General features: G+C 38.8%; 1 protein-coding gene across 3 annotated transcripts in view; it reads left to right on the plus strand.

Moving 5' to 3' along the window:
• The window catches only part of rnf220a (ring finger protein 220a), a 487,974-nt gene that overhangs the window by 410,368 nt on the left and 62,220 nt on the right, over positions 1–15,386 (plus strand). For all 3 annotated transcript variants that reach the window (XM_063064437.1, XM_063064436.1, XM_063064438.1), the window contains 3 exons: positions 76–162; positions 1,025–1,080; positions 1,855–1,936. In XM_063064437.1, coding sequence (XP_062920507.1) covers positions 76–162; positions 1,025–1,080; positions 1,855–1,936 — 225 coding nt within the window. The remainder of the gene's footprint in view (positions 1–75; positions 163–1,024; positions 1,081–1,854; positions 1,937–15,386) is intronic.

Genomic DNA, 15,386 nt, shown 5'->3' on the forward strand with positions numbered 1-15,386 from the left:
GGGAAAGTTTCACAGTATAAGGGTGAAGTCTCTGAAATTCTTTTGTAGTGGGCCATTTCTTTAACTACTAAACAGATACACAGAAGCAGATATTATACCATGCACTGGAGAAGAACCAGGGGAGGCCAAAGAGAGGGAGGCACTACGTGGTGCTGTGCTAAAGTAAGTAGAAACACCAGTACTATCTCATTCCAGTAGAAATATGGTCATGATGCACTGTTGGGGGCTTTTTAGTAGTTTTCTTTAGCTACATTTGCCTTTTTTTCTAATTTTTAAATTGCATCATGTGACTCACGAAATGAGCACTTAGTTGCAAAGTTGTTTCACAGAACGAGTTAGTATGTGAAATTAAAACATCACATTGCCTAATATATCTGTTGAGATTCAAATTCATGAAAAAGGATGTTATTTATAAATGTCCATAAAAGACTATTGTGCAAGTCAAGCAACATCTGTGGAAGATAATAGACAGTGGATGTTACAGGCCTTGGCCTTTCTTCAGAACTGGAAAGGGGCCAGAATCAAGAAAAAGAATGTGGAGAGAGTGGAAGGGGTACAAGCTGGCAGATGATAGGTGAGACCAAGGACGAGGTGGGTCACCTGCCAACTTGATTTCCTTACCCTCCCCCCCACTATCTTGTTCTATCATTTATTTCCTTCCCTTCCAGTCCTGATGTTGACTGTCTATTTTGTCTGATTTGCTGACTTCCTTCTCCAGCATGTGTGTGTTGCATTTCTCTATTTTGAGTACTGAAATTGAAACATGTCTGCTAAGTCACCATTTGTTTTAAATTAATTCATGCTTTACTGATTTTTTTTGTGAATTAAAATATTTATTACAGGGATGGAGATTGTTCATATCCAGTGATAGTTCCTTCTTTTGTTATATTGGTCTGAAAAAACTGTAACCCTCTAACAAACACTCATAGCAAAAAAAAAGCATTACCTTACATTGCTGTTTCTGTCAATTATTTCATTTGTTTTTAATAAGTATGATATTTATCACAGTATATTATTATTACAGTGGTGGAACTCCAAGCAACAGAATTACACCAGAATTTTCCAAATGGGCCAGTGATGGTAGGATGAAGCTTTGACTTTAATAGGATTTGATTTTAATACTTCCTCTGTTAGCTGTGTTTATAATGATCCACTAAATTGCTTTGAACTTTTATAGCATCCTGAATTTTAAAATCAATCTAGAAATTGACTGAGTTTAAATGATCGCCTATGAGAAATTGCTCTATTTATGGTGAATAAGGGTTGAGAAAAAGGAAAACGCTCAGCATGTCAGGCAGCATACATGGAAAAAGAAAGAGTGAACACTTCAGGTCAAAAACTCTGTAAAGCAGGATAGTGGGATCCGGAAAGAGCGTGGGAAATAGAGAAGAGCTGGGGACTTTCTAATGAGATCCAGTAGAGAGAGAGAGGGTCTAGTGAGAGCCGATGCTGAGAGGAAGAATGGGGTCCAGCAAGTGGCAGAGGGGAGAGGGAGATTCACCAAGGATATTGAGGAGGGGATTTTGATGAAGAGAGGGAGGTGTCTTATGTTTGATGAATATTGTGAAGAGTACAATATTTTAAGCTTTAATTTCTAATAAAATATTTCGGGTTAATAAGTAATGATTTTTGTATGTGTTTAACTAATTAGTTCTTGAGCACTGCAATGCAATCCGTGTTTAGCAGTAAAATTAATGGCAAAACTTTTTGATTTCTGAGTTTTCACTTACTCAATGTGTATTCCAGTGCACAAAACCTTGATCACATTGAACACCACATCTCTGGTGTACAAATTTGTATTTTTGAGAAATAGTGATATAGTTCTCAGACTTTTTACTTCTGATTTCTTTACAGAAATGCCCTCAACAAGTAATGGAGAGAGTGGCAAACTAGAAATGCAGACACAGAAGACATGTAAAAACAGTGAGATTGAAAAGTAAGTGCTTATGTATTAACTGAGTGGATCAAGACAGTTTCTGAACTTATTGACTCAAATCAGGAAGAATGCATTTCTGTTACCTGCAGAAACAGCTTCTAAATTGGTTTGTATCAGTGCATTTTGAGGGGTGAGTGGATAAATTGCATGGGAATTTCCATTAATCTATTGTATACTTCTGCCCTAGATTCCTGTTTTATAGGAGAGCACTTTATTTACCTGGAAACTATTTTTCCAGCCCTAGATTCCTGTTTTACAGAAAGGCAATTTATTTACCTGGAAATTCATGGATACTGCTTTTCTTTCAGCAAATGGCATGAAGCAGTTATTCGTGTGTCATTTTAGGTGGAAATTTGAAGAGTCACCTTCAGACATGAATCACGTTGGGGTTCCCAATACAATTTCTGGAATTCCCCCAGAATACTTTGGGCCTCCTAGTGCCATGTGCCAGGTTGAATTGGGATGGCTGTCATTTATATCACTTTCTTCCCTTTAATCCCAAGAAATTCTTCCCTCTTTAATCTCCTACAATGCATAGACCATCAGCTCTGCCAGAGTACTACAATTAACTGATCTGTTGGTATAACACACACGTTTCTGCAGACTTTTAAGTGTTTTCTGTCCCAAGTTACCCCAATTGTTTATCACTAATGTGATCTGATTTCATCTCCCATTTTTTGGCCTCTTCCCACTACTGGAATATCCTTGGCTCCTTCTCTTGGGTATGGAGGGTCAGTCAGATTTCCTGATTTTAGAATTTGAAATATAGCCAAACGAGCCCAAGCTGCCCAATTTACACCCATGTGACCTACTAACCTACTAACCCATACTGTGACCTACTAACCTACTAACCCATACATCTTTGGAATATTGGAGGAAACTGGAGCACCCGACGGAAGCCCACGTAGTCACGGGGAGAACTAACAAACTCCTTACAAACAGTGGCGGGAATTGAATCTGGGTTACTGGCACTGTTATAGCATTATGCTAACCACTTTGCTGCTGTGCCACTCCAGATGTACAGAGATGACGGACTAAATGCAACATAACCCGGTGTACTGTTTGTTTGGGGAGGAGAGACCTGTCCAGGCCAAGTGATAGCACAGTAGAACTGGGTGCAGTGTCTTTTAGGAAGTTTCTGTGCAGCAGTGGGAGAAATATGAACTAATTTAGCATAGGCTTGTATATAGTCCATAAGGCATTCCCGTGACACATAGGATAGTACCCAAGATGGTATGCGTGAGGAAGAAGTTGCAGAAATAAATAGCGTCATAGCAGACATTTTTAGACAGGACCGGACAGTTTTATGATGAAGGTTTGTAAATCCAAGAAGCACATGAAACAAAAGTGGAAAGCTGAAGGTGAGATTAACCAAGTACATTTGCAATGTTGTGGCAATAGCAGAAATAATGTAGGAATAGGAAAGATATGGAAAGGAAGAAAAGGGGTGAAGTAGCAGTATCGATAGACGGGAATATTGCATTGTTGAAGAGGATATCATGCAGTCATCAAACACAAAATCTGTCTAGAATTCAGGGAAAATAAAACTCTGATTATACACTGAAATTTTCATATTAGATAATAGGCAGCAAATTTGCAGGTAAATTGAAGAGATGTGCAAAAGCCTAATAGTAATGATAATCAGGGAACTGAAGTGTTTTAGTTTAGATTGAGATAGCAATGGCAAAAGAGTTAAAGATGAAAGGAGTTTCTGAACATTTTGATTGATCCTTTTATAGACTCCACTCATGGCTGTCTGTGAAATAGGGCCTTAGTGGTTAGGCTTCTGATATTTCTGATGAATATATGAGTGTCTTGGCTGTGAGTGAGTTGATGGGTCTCTTGCGAGGCTTCCCTTCATTTAGATAATGGGTTTTCTATTTGACTTCATTCTTCAGTTGGTCCTTCAGTTGCTTATAGTGCATTTTCCATGGTGGAACCTCCTAATCAGGAATCCTTAGCATTTGTAATTAGCTACAATGTATATAAAAGTGATTTAAAATGTTCCCATGCTACAAAAGTTTTAGAAAGTATTACGTAAGAAAGTTTTACGTAAGAAAGTTTTAAAGCAGTCTTTTACTTATCATACATCAACCAACTTGTGTTTGGTCATGAATGGTATTGCACAGCATGTGAGAAGCAGAGCTAAATTGAATTAGCATAATTTAGGTATGAAAGTCCAGTAAATCTTGGCAATTGAGCGAAAGGTATTAAATTAAATTACTGTAATTATTTTATTTCTTTTTAATTTATCAAAGATGATTTTAATAATTGGAAGCATTGTATACAAGGAGAAGTTTCTTGCCAAAAACATCAGTTTAAGCGTATAGAGAAAGTTTACAAGGATGTTGCCAGGGCTAAGGACCTGAGTTATAAGGAAAGATTGAATAGATAAGGACTTTATTCCTTGGACCGTGGAGGATTGAGGGGAGATTTGATAGAAGTATAAAAAATTATATATAGGGTAAATGCAAGCAGACTTTTTCCATTGGGGTTGGGTGGAACTACAACTAGAAGTCATGGGTTATGGGTGAAAGGTGAAAAGTTGAAGGGGAACATGAGGGGAAACTTCTTCACTAGGAGGGTTGTGAGTATGTGGTACGAGCTGCCAGTGCAAGTGGTGTATATGAGCTTGATTTAAATGTTTAGGAGGTTTGGATAGGTATGGAGGTCTATGGTCTGTGTGCTGGTCAATGGGACTAGGCCACTTAAATGACTAGATGGGCCAATGATCTAGGTTCTGTACTTGCACTTTACTCTGACTCAGTTCTGATTGGCAGCATTTGCGAATGCACTTCCAGTACTGATCTTGCAAGTCCCTGAAAACAGTGACTGTGTTGCTAAATGGTGGCAGTCAATAGATCAATTATCAGGGTATGAAGTGTAAATTAGGCATTTTTATTTTATTATTTCAGTCAGTCATTTCTAAAATGGATTTTGTTTTTGTCTTTGAAAGTGCCTGGTTATTATCTTATGCAAGTATTACTGAATGAAATAATAATTGTCATACTGTTTTAAAGGTTCTCAAAAATATTCCATCACTTGAATGTGCTTTTAATGCAAATATTTAAATGTTTAATTTCGCTTTGTTGGTTTTATTAGCATCAGAATTGATATTTTGGTGTAGTACCATATTGATATTGACTGTTGTAACTGGAGTATTTATTGAGCAACTTTGACAAAATTTAATCGAAATTTGACTTTCTAGTTTAGTGATGGGGGAGAGACCACATTATTTTATTCAGCTGTCTGGTGAATTAGTGCATTTGCGTTAACTTTAATAACCGAAAGTGTTGTGTAATGATGGCCGTATGTGGGAAATGGCTGGTGGTGTAGGAAGTAAAAATGAGGCTGTAGTCAAGTAACCATAAGGATGCTGAGCAGAAACAGTCAAGTGTCTGATGAAGGGGTACTTGCACCCAAAAGATCAACAACAGATATTTAGCTTACATCTGGATATTAGAGATGGGCAGAAAATTTTTTAGGATTGTGCTACATCCAGAATGTTCATAGCTATTATTTCATGGTAATTTGAAAGTCTTGATTTTATCTTGTAATAGAATGCGACTTACTGATGACTTTGCTTTTTTTTCCTTGTGCTTTCCATCAATTTTTTCACCTTCATAGTCATAGTCATACTTTATTGATCCCGGGGGAAATTGGATTTTCATTACAGTTGCACCATAAATAATAAATAGTAATAAAACCATAAATAGTTAAATGGTAATATGTAAATTATGCCAGTAAATTATGAAATAAGTCCAGGACCAGCCTATTGGCTCAGGGTGTCTGACCCTCCAAGGGAGGAGTTGTAAAGTTTGATGGCCACAGGCAGGAATGACTTCCTGTGACGCTCTGTGTTGCACCTCGGTGGAATGAGTCTCTGGCTGAATGTACTCCTGTGCCCAACCAGTACATTATGTAGTGGATGGGAGACATTGTCCAAGATGGCATGCAACTTGGACAGCATCCTCTTTTCAGACACCACCGTGAGAGAGTACAGTTCCATCCCCACAACATCACTGGCCTTACGAATGAGTTTGTTGATTCTGTTGGTGTCTGCTACCCTCAGCCTGCTGCCCCAGCACACAACAGCAAACATGATCGCACTGGCCACCACAAACTCGTAGAACATCCTCAGCATCGTCCGACAGATGTTAAAGGACCTCAGTTTCCTCAGGAAATAGAGACGGCTCTGACCCTTCTTGTAGACAGCCTCAGTGTTCTTTGATCAGTCCAGTTTATTGTCAATTCGTATCCCCAGGTATTTGCAATCCTCCACCATGTCTTATTTTATCTTATTTACTTCATCTTATTTACAGTTGTCACTTATTTTTCCAGAGGAAATTAGCTTTTAAATTTATTTTAAGTTAACGAAATCAAGTTTTCTATTATAAGATTAATTGGGAAAATTCTAAATGTTAAAGTATTGTGGATCGAACATTCTATCTAACTGGTTTCATATATTTTCACTCTGATGTTAGAATATTATTGACTTATTGATAGCTACTTGCGGCTAATTCAGGAACTTAATACTCTATTTAATATGCAGTGGATTCTGGTTAATTGGGACATATTGGGATCAATACATTTTGGCCCAATTAGCTGAAGTTTCATAGAAATAGTTAAAAAGGTACTTTAAAAAAAGACAAATTACCATTTAACTGAGTAACAAATTATAAATTTAAATGAAATACCAAACAAATTAGAACACTACCAATACTACTGAATACTATAAAATTGTGTATTAGTATATAATAGTTATCAACAGAGGAATTCATCCAGTGTACGCTGCCATGTTCTTTTAATTGATCATAAGTTAACAAAATCAGTACAGATACCTAGGGTAATTTTTTCGGCAAATGCAAATTTTTTTGTAGCATCTTGGCAGGGGTCTGAATTTCTTTCAAGTCGAAATAAAAAACAAAATTTATCAAAAATCACTGCTTTTGGAATTGATGACTGTCGGCCCAAATGGATAACATAATACAAGCACACGTAACTAACACTATTTAAAAACTGTTTGCTCTAAGCCCGGCGTAGTGTCTAAGGGCCACACAGTTGCACATGACTGATGCTAATTAGAAACTGTTTGGCATCAGTCTCCTGTCCCAAATGACTGAAGGGAATCCTGGCTATTTTCTCGATTAATTTTTGTTCTTTAAGAGTTGTCCAAATAAGTGGCTGCCCCGATTAACCGATGGCCCAATTAATGGAATCCACTGTATATGGTTTTCCATTTACTGATATGCATAATTTTGTTTCCTGTTAAAGTGAAAAGATGTTTGTAGACGTACTAAATGGCTAAGATTGATTATTTAGTTTATTTTCAAACTGGCTTCAAGGTGGAAGTGCCTCTGTCTTCTATCACTTTGCAATTGAAATTGAGTTTGCTGTTTAGGTAAGTTACAGGTATCGCTCATTCAGTCACATTCTATAGGTTCTGTATCTGTACTCAGTCCATTCTCATTCCAATACATCCACTTCTTTGCTATACCCACCTGCCCCTCCTCTTTGTACTTCCTCCACAATCTATCCATAAATCATTTGTCTGGATAATTATATTCACTTAACAGTAATTTGTACAAAAAGGGAAATTGCATTGTGAGTTTCATAATGTATGAATGGCCTGTGGCACATTATGCTGGTGAAATTTTATTTGTGTTCAAGAAAACATATAAATTAAATACAGAATGTTTTCAGCTTTTGACTTGCTGTGTTTAAAGTCAAATGTTAATAGATGAATCAGTTCAATCTGTACTATGTAGAAAGTGCAATCTATGAAATACATCACTTGTAATAGGAATTTACAGCTGTAAATTTTTTGAAGTTAACCTGAGTAAACACAGATTTTTTCGCCATTTCTGTTCACAGAACAGAGGCATTAATCAGTAAACTCAAGTGGAATCAACTGTATAATTAATATGAACACCAATCTGTCAGGGTTTGATACATTCACCTAAAACAAGAGTATTTTCCACTTCTGAGTAATACTATCAAGGGAACCTTAAAAAATACACAGTTGTGGATTCTGGTTAATTAGGCCATCGGTTAGTCGGGCAGCTGATTATTTGGGACAACTCTTAAAGAACAGAATTAATCAAGAAAATTCCTGGGATTCCCTATGGGCAGGAGATTGTTGCTGAACAGGTTCCAACTGACGTCAGTTGCGTGCACTTGTGTGGCCATTAGACGCTGTACTTTGCTTAGAGCAAGTAGTTTTTAAATAGCATCAGTTGCGTGTGTTTGTATTCAAAAATCAGTGATTGTTCTCACTGATAATTGATGAGAAATAAGCAGTAAATCAATTCCAAACTGTTTTGCTCACTGCAGTTTCAAGCATTCAGGCTTGGAGATGCCAGAAATGGCTGGAAGTGAAAATGAAACTATTTTACTACTATGAAGATTTGAAGGGTGCAGTCGTGAAGAGCATTCTGTGAAAGCAGTTCATTATTTGCACTAAGTGCCTGCACTGATTTTGTACTCTGGATTAATTTGTCCATCAATAACTTTTAGGAACTAATACACAGTTTTATAGAACTGTAGTACTATTGGTAGTATTCTAATTTGTTCTGTATTTCATTTAAATGCATAATTTGTTACTCAGTTTCTCTTTTTTTTTATATACCTTTTGAATTATCTCCATGGAACTTCGGCAAATTGGGGTAGCTGCTTAATTGGGCCAAAAAGGTACTGATTGCTGATGTGCCCCACTGGAATCCACTGTTAGGATTTTATCTGCATTGACAGTTTTCTCTCTGTACTATTTCATCTCCCCTTTCCCTCGAACATGCATGCAGGTGCACACACAGATGAGTGGGTCTGTTAGTTTGTCAAAGCCTACAAAAGTTTGGACTGATTGTTGACTTGGGACTGGTTTGAACTGCCTAAATTAATATTGGGGTCATACTTTAAAGGCCATGGCTCTGGGACCAATGGCACCTGACCTGGGGGAGAAAAAGTGGGTGATGATATATGCCTAATGTGGCAGCAAGAGACCTTCAGTCAAGATTGATTCATCCTGGGCCAGTATAGACACTCTGCAAACTGGGAGACTACTGCTGGCATGATGTATGATACTAAGTGTTTTAGCAAGTCAAGGCATGAATCATTCAAGATGCTGCGTGTCAGAGTTAAAGCAAACAGTTCCTGGCGCTTGAATTCCTGTTGGAGTCAGTTGCATTATGAGGAGTGTATGAAACAGACATGACGTATGAATGTTTATTTAATAATTCTCTAATATTTCCAGTGTGGCTAAGGCTTGTCCAGCGGGGAGTTATAAATCAGGAATAGGAGGCCATTAATCAGGGGGAATAAAATGGAGCGACACGCTTGCAGCTGCTACGAATGCAGGGGTTTTAATATTCATCTCCCAGCCCTCAGTGAGGCTGGCTTATGTACCCCTGGCAAGATAAATGGGACCTACAAGGCCGCCAATCTGATTGTTGCCAAATTTCATGCTTGCTTGAAACAATAGAAGAAATTTCAGTGTAGTTGTAATAATTGAATCTGTCTCCCTATATATATATACACACACACATATTGATGCATGGTCTCTGGAATTTGCAGCATGCCTTTTTTAATGTGCTCTTCTTTACTAAATTTAAGGCAAGGGATAATATCTTTTTTATTTTACTTATGTTTCCATATATCATTTGTAACTTATAAATGGCAGAAACTCAAGGCAACAAAGTATCATTTGATCACTGCAGCAAATTTTAAATCTCATGTGTTTCTAAAATGTTTACTGCAATACTTGCTTGCTTTCAGGATTATTGAAAGCCCTCTGAATATTTATCTCACTTGAAATGTATCTAGAATTGACTACTTAATATTTAGTTTTATTCTCTGAAATTTGTGATTAATTTTATATTGTAATACTGTCATTGTTAATGAAACCTCGCAATATTCCAAATATTTTGTGTGGGATTTGTAGAGCTACATTTCTAAAACAAGCTAATAATTTCATTTGTCACTAGAGATACTGCACATGCTGGAAATCTAGAGCAATACACACAATGTGCTGGAGGAGCTCAGCAGGTCAGGCAGCATCTGTGGATGGGAATAAACATTCAACATTTCGGTCCCGGTGAAGGATCTCGGCCCAAAACATTGACTGTTTATTCCTGTCCATAGATGCTGCCTGACCTGCTGAGCTCCTCCAACACATTGTGTGTATCACTAATAACTTCAGTTAACTTTATACCCAGTTAACTTTATATCTTCAAAACCCAGCATTCATAGTGGCATCTTCTACTTTTCCAAAATTAATTTCATTGAGGATGAGCCACAGGAGATTTCAGGATCAAAATCAGCTTTATTATCACTGACACATTGTGAAATTTGTTGTTTGGAAGCTACAGTACAGTACAAGACAAAACAATGATTATAAGTTACAAAATAAATAAATAGTGCAGAAGAACAGTAATGTCATGGGTTTGTGGACTAGTCATGAATGTGATGGCAGAGGGAACCTGAAGGTAACAACACCAAGGGAGTATGTCCCAGTTGGTGAGGGTCTTTAACGATGGGTCCCACCTTCTTGGGGTATTGCCTCTTGAAGATGCCCTTGATGATGGGGAGGGTTGTGCTAGTTATGGGATTTGCTGAGTCTAAAATCCTCTTTGGTTTCTTGCAGTCCTGTGCATTGAAGGCTCCGTACCAGTCAGAATGCTCTTCACAGTACTCTTTTGGTGATGTACCAAACCTCATCAAACTCCCAATGAAGTATGGGCAGTGGTATGCCTTCTTCATGATTCCATCAATATGTTAGGCCCAGGAGAGGTCCTGTGATATGTTGATTTACCAGGATATCATTAAGCTGCTCACCCTGTCCATCCCTGGCCCTTCTGTGAGGACTGGTATGTGTTCTCAGAACTTCCTCTTCTTGAAGTCTACAATCAGTCCCTTGGTCTTATTGACATTGAGTGCGAGGCTGTACTGTAACACGACTCAACCATCAGATTCTGCCAGAGGAAGTGGTGTTATTGGAAAATAAATAGATGCCGTTTGAGCTGCGCCTATCCTCACAATCATGACTGTGGAGAGAGTAGAGTAGTGGGCTAAGCATGCATAGTTGAGATGTGCTTTTCTGATTATCATTGAGGACGTGTTATTACTAATCAACATTGACTGTGGCCTCCTGATAAGGAAGTCGAGGATCCAGTTGCAGGGGGAGGTACAGAGTCCCAGGTTTTGGAACTTGTTATTAATTATCACATGTACTGATTGCACCAGGATTGGGGCTTGGTGGACAGTAAGGAAAGGTATCAAAGCTTGCAGCCAGATCTAGACCAGCTGGAAAGATGGGCTGAAAAGTGCCAGATGGAATTTAATGCAGACAAGTGTGAAGTGTTGCATTTTGGGAGGATAAACCAGGATAGAACTTGCATGCTGAACAACAGGGCGCTGAGGGGTGTGGTAGAACAGAAGGATCTGTGGGAATATAGATCCATAATTCCTTGAAAATGGCGTTACAGGTACATAGGGTTGTAAAGAGAGCTTTTGACACCTTTATAGATCGAAGTACAGGTGTCCCCCGCTTTTTGAAAGTTCGCTTTACGAAACCTCACTGTTAGGAAAGATCTACATTAGTACCCTGGTTTTGCTTTCAGAAGGTGTTTTCACTGTTACGAAGAAAGGCAGCGCGCGATAAAAGGCAGCGCGCACCCCGAGCAGCCGCTCGCCCCCGGATTTGGAACGGCATTGCTTAAACACGAGCCTGTGAGCAGCCGTTTGCAAGATGAGTTCTAAGGTGTCGGAAAAGCCTGAAGGAGCTCGTAAGGGTGTTACACTTAGCGTAAAACTAGACATAATTAAGCGTTTTGATCGTGGTGAATGAAGCAAGGACAAAGTGAGTTTGGCTTGTGGAAGCTGACGAAGATGATGTTGAAGAGGTTTTGGCATCCCATGACCAAGAACTGGTAGAAGAAGAGCTGATGCAATTGGAAGAGGAAAGAATAACAATCGAAACCAAATTCAACCGAATGCAGAAAGTGAAGCAACTGCGTGAGACTTTCGCCGCAATTATAAAATACGATTTTAATTTTGAAAGGGTACGTAGGTTTAGGGGATATTTGGAGGATGTTTTGAGTCCTTACAAACAACTGTGTGATATAAAAATGCTCGAGGCTCAGCAGTCAAACAAGCCTTCCACATCAGCCACAGCAGACGACGAACCTAGATCTTCTACATCGAGACAGGCAGTCATAGGAGAAGATGAGCTGCCTGCCCTGATCGACGATGAGATGACACCCCCGTGTCCCACCACCCCAACACCTGGGCCCCGGACAGATACTGTATCGATTCGCGGAGAATGCAGGGGTAGCTGGGAGGCACACAGCACATCTCTAAGAACATAGCCGAAATAAACATGGTAATTAATTAGGTGCTGCCTAGCACGTCGTTGTCGGCCCAGATTAGTGCCGATGCAATCGGCAATCGCCTCTGATCTGCGCCGACATTTACGTGCTGGGCAGCACCTAATTAATTAGCATGTTTATTTCGGCTTTTTTCTTAACGATGTGCTGTGTGCCTCCTGGCTACCCCTGCGTGCTTTGCGGCAATGTATCTGGTCGGCGGCCCGGAGGGTGGGGGCCACTGCATCACCCAGCCTGCGACGACTCAGTCTAACACACCATCATCAGTGTGCTCGATGTCTTCCCAATTCCCGTAAGTGATACTACACTGTACATACATTATTTCTACTTTATATATGCTGTGTATTTTAACGTGTTATTTGGTAGATTTGGCAGCTTCATAGTTTAAAGGTTACTGAAGAGCGCGTTTATGCCAACAGCGCTTGCGTGAGATTTTCTGCTGAGAGCACTTGCGTGAAATTTTCGCTACGGAGATCCGTGCAGGCAATGGTAGTAGAGAAGTATTTCTACTTTATATAGGCTGTGTATTTATCATATAATTCCTGTTTTTACTATATGTTACTGTTATTTTAGGTTTTATGTGTTATTTGGCATGATTTGGTAGGTTATTTTTGGGTCTGCGAACGGTCACAAAATTTTCCCATATAAATAAATGGTAATTGCTTCTTCGCTTTACAACATTTCGGCTTACGAACCATTTCATAGGAATGCTCTACCTTCGGATGGCGGGGGAAACCTGTATTGAGTACAGGAATTGGGATGTTATGTTGAAATTGTATAAGACGTTGGTGAGGCCTAATTTGGAGTGTTGTGACCAGAACTGCACACCTACCTACAGGAAATATTTCAATAAGATTGAAAGAGTATAGAAAAGTTAGAAGGATTTTGCTGGGACTTGATGACCTGAGTTATAGTGAGAGGTTGAAACGGTTAGGGCTTTATTCCCTAGAGCATTGGAGAGTGATTTGATAGAGGTATACAAAATTATGAGGAGCATAGATAGGGTAAATGCAAGCAGGGTTTTTCCACTGAGGTTGAGTGAGACTAGAACTAAAGGTCATGGGTTAAGGATGGAAGGTGAAATGCTTAAGGGCGGAAGGTGAAATGCTTAAGGGCAACCTGAGGGGGAACCTCTTTACTCTGAGAGCAGTGAGATATGGAGCAAGCTTCCAGCGGAAGTATTGGATGCAGGTTTGATTTCAACATTTAAGAGAATTTTGGATAGTTATGTGGATAGGAGGTGTATGGAGGACTATGGTCCAGGTGCAGGTCAGTGGGACTAGGCAGAGTAATAATTTAACATGGACTAGATGGGCCAAAGGACCTGTTTCTGTGCTCTAGTACTGAAGGTTATGTACATCAAAGCATATACAGTAATTTCTGGTTAATTGGGCCATCAGTTAATCAGGGCAGTTGCTTCAATGGGGCAGGAGACTTGCTGAACAGCATCAGATGTATGCATTTGTGTGATTGTTGGACAGTACAGTGTGATTAGAGCGAACAGTTTTTAAATAGTGTTAGTTGCATGCACTTGTGTTTTAAAAAGTGATTTTTGTCATTGATAGTTGATGAGAAATAAGCAGTAAGATAATTCAAAACTGGGCTCACTACAAAGAATTTGAAGTTATTGACAATTATCCTGAATGTTACAATGGAAATGAAGACTTGGAGGATGCAGTCATTGATAGCATTGTATGAAGGCAGTACATTATCTGCACTAAGTGTCTGCCCAGATTTTGTTCGTTTTCAGTCACTCAAAACAAAGAAGGTGGCAGGGTACAGGTACACTGGATGAATTCCTCCATCGGTAACAATTAGGAACTAATACACAGTTTTACAGTAATATAGTAGTTTTGATAGTGATCTAATATGTTCTGTAATTCATTTAAATGCATAATTTGTTACTCAGTTAAATAATGGTTTATCTTTTTTTTGTATACCTTTTTAAAGATTTCCATGAAATTTTGGCTAATTGGGGCAGCCATAATTGTACCAATATGTACTGGTCCTGATGTGTTTCAATTAACTGGAATCTACTGTAGTGAAATGCATCATTTGTGTTAACAATCAGCATAGTCCAAAGATGTTCTGAGGGTGGCCTGCAAATGTTGCCATGGCACCAACATAACATGTCCATGATTTACCAACCTTTATGTCTTTAGAATGTGGGAAGAAACTGGAGCAACCAGATGAAGCCCATGTGGTCATGGGAGTACATCCAAACTCCTTACCCACTTGCTGCTGCTGTAAAGCCTTACACTCCCGCATCACCTGTGAGAGGATGATCTTTGACATCCATCAGTTGGATCTTTGACATCCCTCCAATGGGTTAAATTATGTAACAGTAAATTTTGTTGATGAGATCACATTGTCAAACATCTGAGAAGGAAAAAGTTTTCAATTTTTAACTAGCTCTTTTTTAAACATTTTACAAGTAGTGATATAAAACTTTAGACATGTACACTACTGCAAGTTGTGAGGTGTTAGAACATGAGAGAAGATCTGACAGAGGTTTATAAGATATTGAGAAGCATGGATAAGATAGACAGACAGTATCTTTTTCCCAGGTTTGAAATGTCTAATACCAGAGGGCATTGGTTTAAGGTGAGAGGGGGTAATCTCAAAGGAGATGTAAGGGGCAAGTATTTTTACACAGAGGGTGGTAGGGCTTGGAATATGCTGCCTGGGTTGGTGGTAGAGGCAGATACATTAAGAGACTTTTCAGAGATAGGCACGTGAATGTGAGGAAAATGGAAAGATTGTGTTGGCAGAAGGGATTAGATTAGTTGGCCATTTGATTACTAATTTGTTTGGTTCTTCACACTTTGCGAGCTGAAGGGCTTGGTCTTGTGCTGATCTGTTCTTTGTTCCATGTTTAAAATAAATAAACATCTGAAGTAACTGTTGTGAGAGAATGGATAAGGCACAGTTAATATTGTAAGTGTGCTTTTCAATGAACATTGTGACTTAGTATGCCATTATGAAATCAGTTGTTCAATATCTTGACTATTTTCAAGGCTTTATTATCACAAACATTTATAAAAAGTTGAAGTTCTTGTCAGATTAGCAAT

This window comes from Mobula hypostoma, chromosome 12, assembly GCF_963921235.1.
Source record: "Mobula hypostoma chromosome 12, sMobHyp1.1, whole genome shotgun sequence".
Classification (NCBI taxonomy): domain Eukaryota; kingdom Metazoa; phylum Chordata; class Chondrichthyes; order Myliobatiformes; family Myliobatidae; genus Mobula; species Mobula hypostoma.